The following is an 889-nucleotide window of genomic DNA, read 5'->3' as shown; positions in this document are numbered from 1 at the left end:
ATTTTTTCAAAAATAAAGAATAATATTCAGAAAGTACTTTTAAGAATTTGCCCAAAAGATACTCATATAAATACATGACAATAAAAACTACACAGTGGCATAATAACTAATCATAGGTCTGGCATCAATTTAACTACAATAAATACATGCACATATCTGAAGTATCTAAATCATGCATTCAGTACTTTATAAAATCCTCTAATAATCAGCACTGAACCCTGGTATTACCGTTTTGAGGGAATACTTCCAGATATAAGATTAACAAACAGCATTTGACAAATTAATCTACAGCACCACGATCACTATCATCAAACATATCTAAACTATCTTCTAACAGTGAACAAAACTTCTTGACGATACACAAGCAAGGGCATGACTTTGTTTCCTTAACTACCTGAGAAGCGCTGAAGACTGCTGTTCATGACCCTCAGCCCTTGGCGCAAGCTGTGACTCATGTGATGTGGAACGACCTAAAGATGGCTGCAGGGGATTTAAGAGGCCAGTTTGGTATTTCTTGCCAGGAGGAGGTGTTGTTGGGAATTTCTTGTCACCTGTAAGCAATTGGACAGTCCATTAACTTGTCATATGACTAGTTACTTTTATATACCAGTGGTTATCATTTGTTTTTGCTTCAATATATAATTATTAGTCTTTCTACACAAGTCCATACCTGAACTCTTGCCCTTTGGGATAATACTAGGAGTTGGGGGAGGAGTATATCGCTTCTCAGAGAAGACCGTGATACTCCCAGGAAGGTTAAGAGTGGAGGAAGTGTGGAGTGGCCCACCAGGACTTAGTGGAGGAACCAGGGACAAAGGAGGAGGGGGTGAGGAAGGAGTGGAAGAGTCATCACTACTACGTTGACTGACTGGTGCCCCTTTGTTGCTGG

General features: G+C 39.7%; 1 protein-coding gene across 2 annotated transcripts in view; it reads right to left on the bottom strand.

Annotated features, from left to right (window-relative positions):
* LOC119593664 (kinase suppressor of Ras 2-like) overlaps positions 1-889 on the bottom strand; it is a gene marked incomplete in the record, with an annotated part of 30,909 nt that overhangs the window by 17,912 nt on the left and 12,108 nt on the right. For both annotated transcript variants that reach the window (XM_037942613.1, XM_037942614.1), the window contains 2 exon segments: positions 395-551; positions 671-889. In XM_037942613.1, the coding sequence (XP_037798541.1) occupies positions 395-551; positions 671-889 (376 nt within the window).

Source organism: Penaeus monodon, chromosome 32, assembly GCF_015228065.2.
Source record: "Penaeus monodon isolate SGIC_2016 chromosome 32, NSTDA_Pmon_1, whole genome shotgun sequence".
Classification (NCBI taxonomy): domain Eukaryota; kingdom Metazoa; phylum Arthropoda; class Malacostraca; order Decapoda; family Penaeidae; genus Penaeus; species Penaeus monodon.
This window is presented reverse-complemented; position numbering and strand designations above follow the sequence as displayed.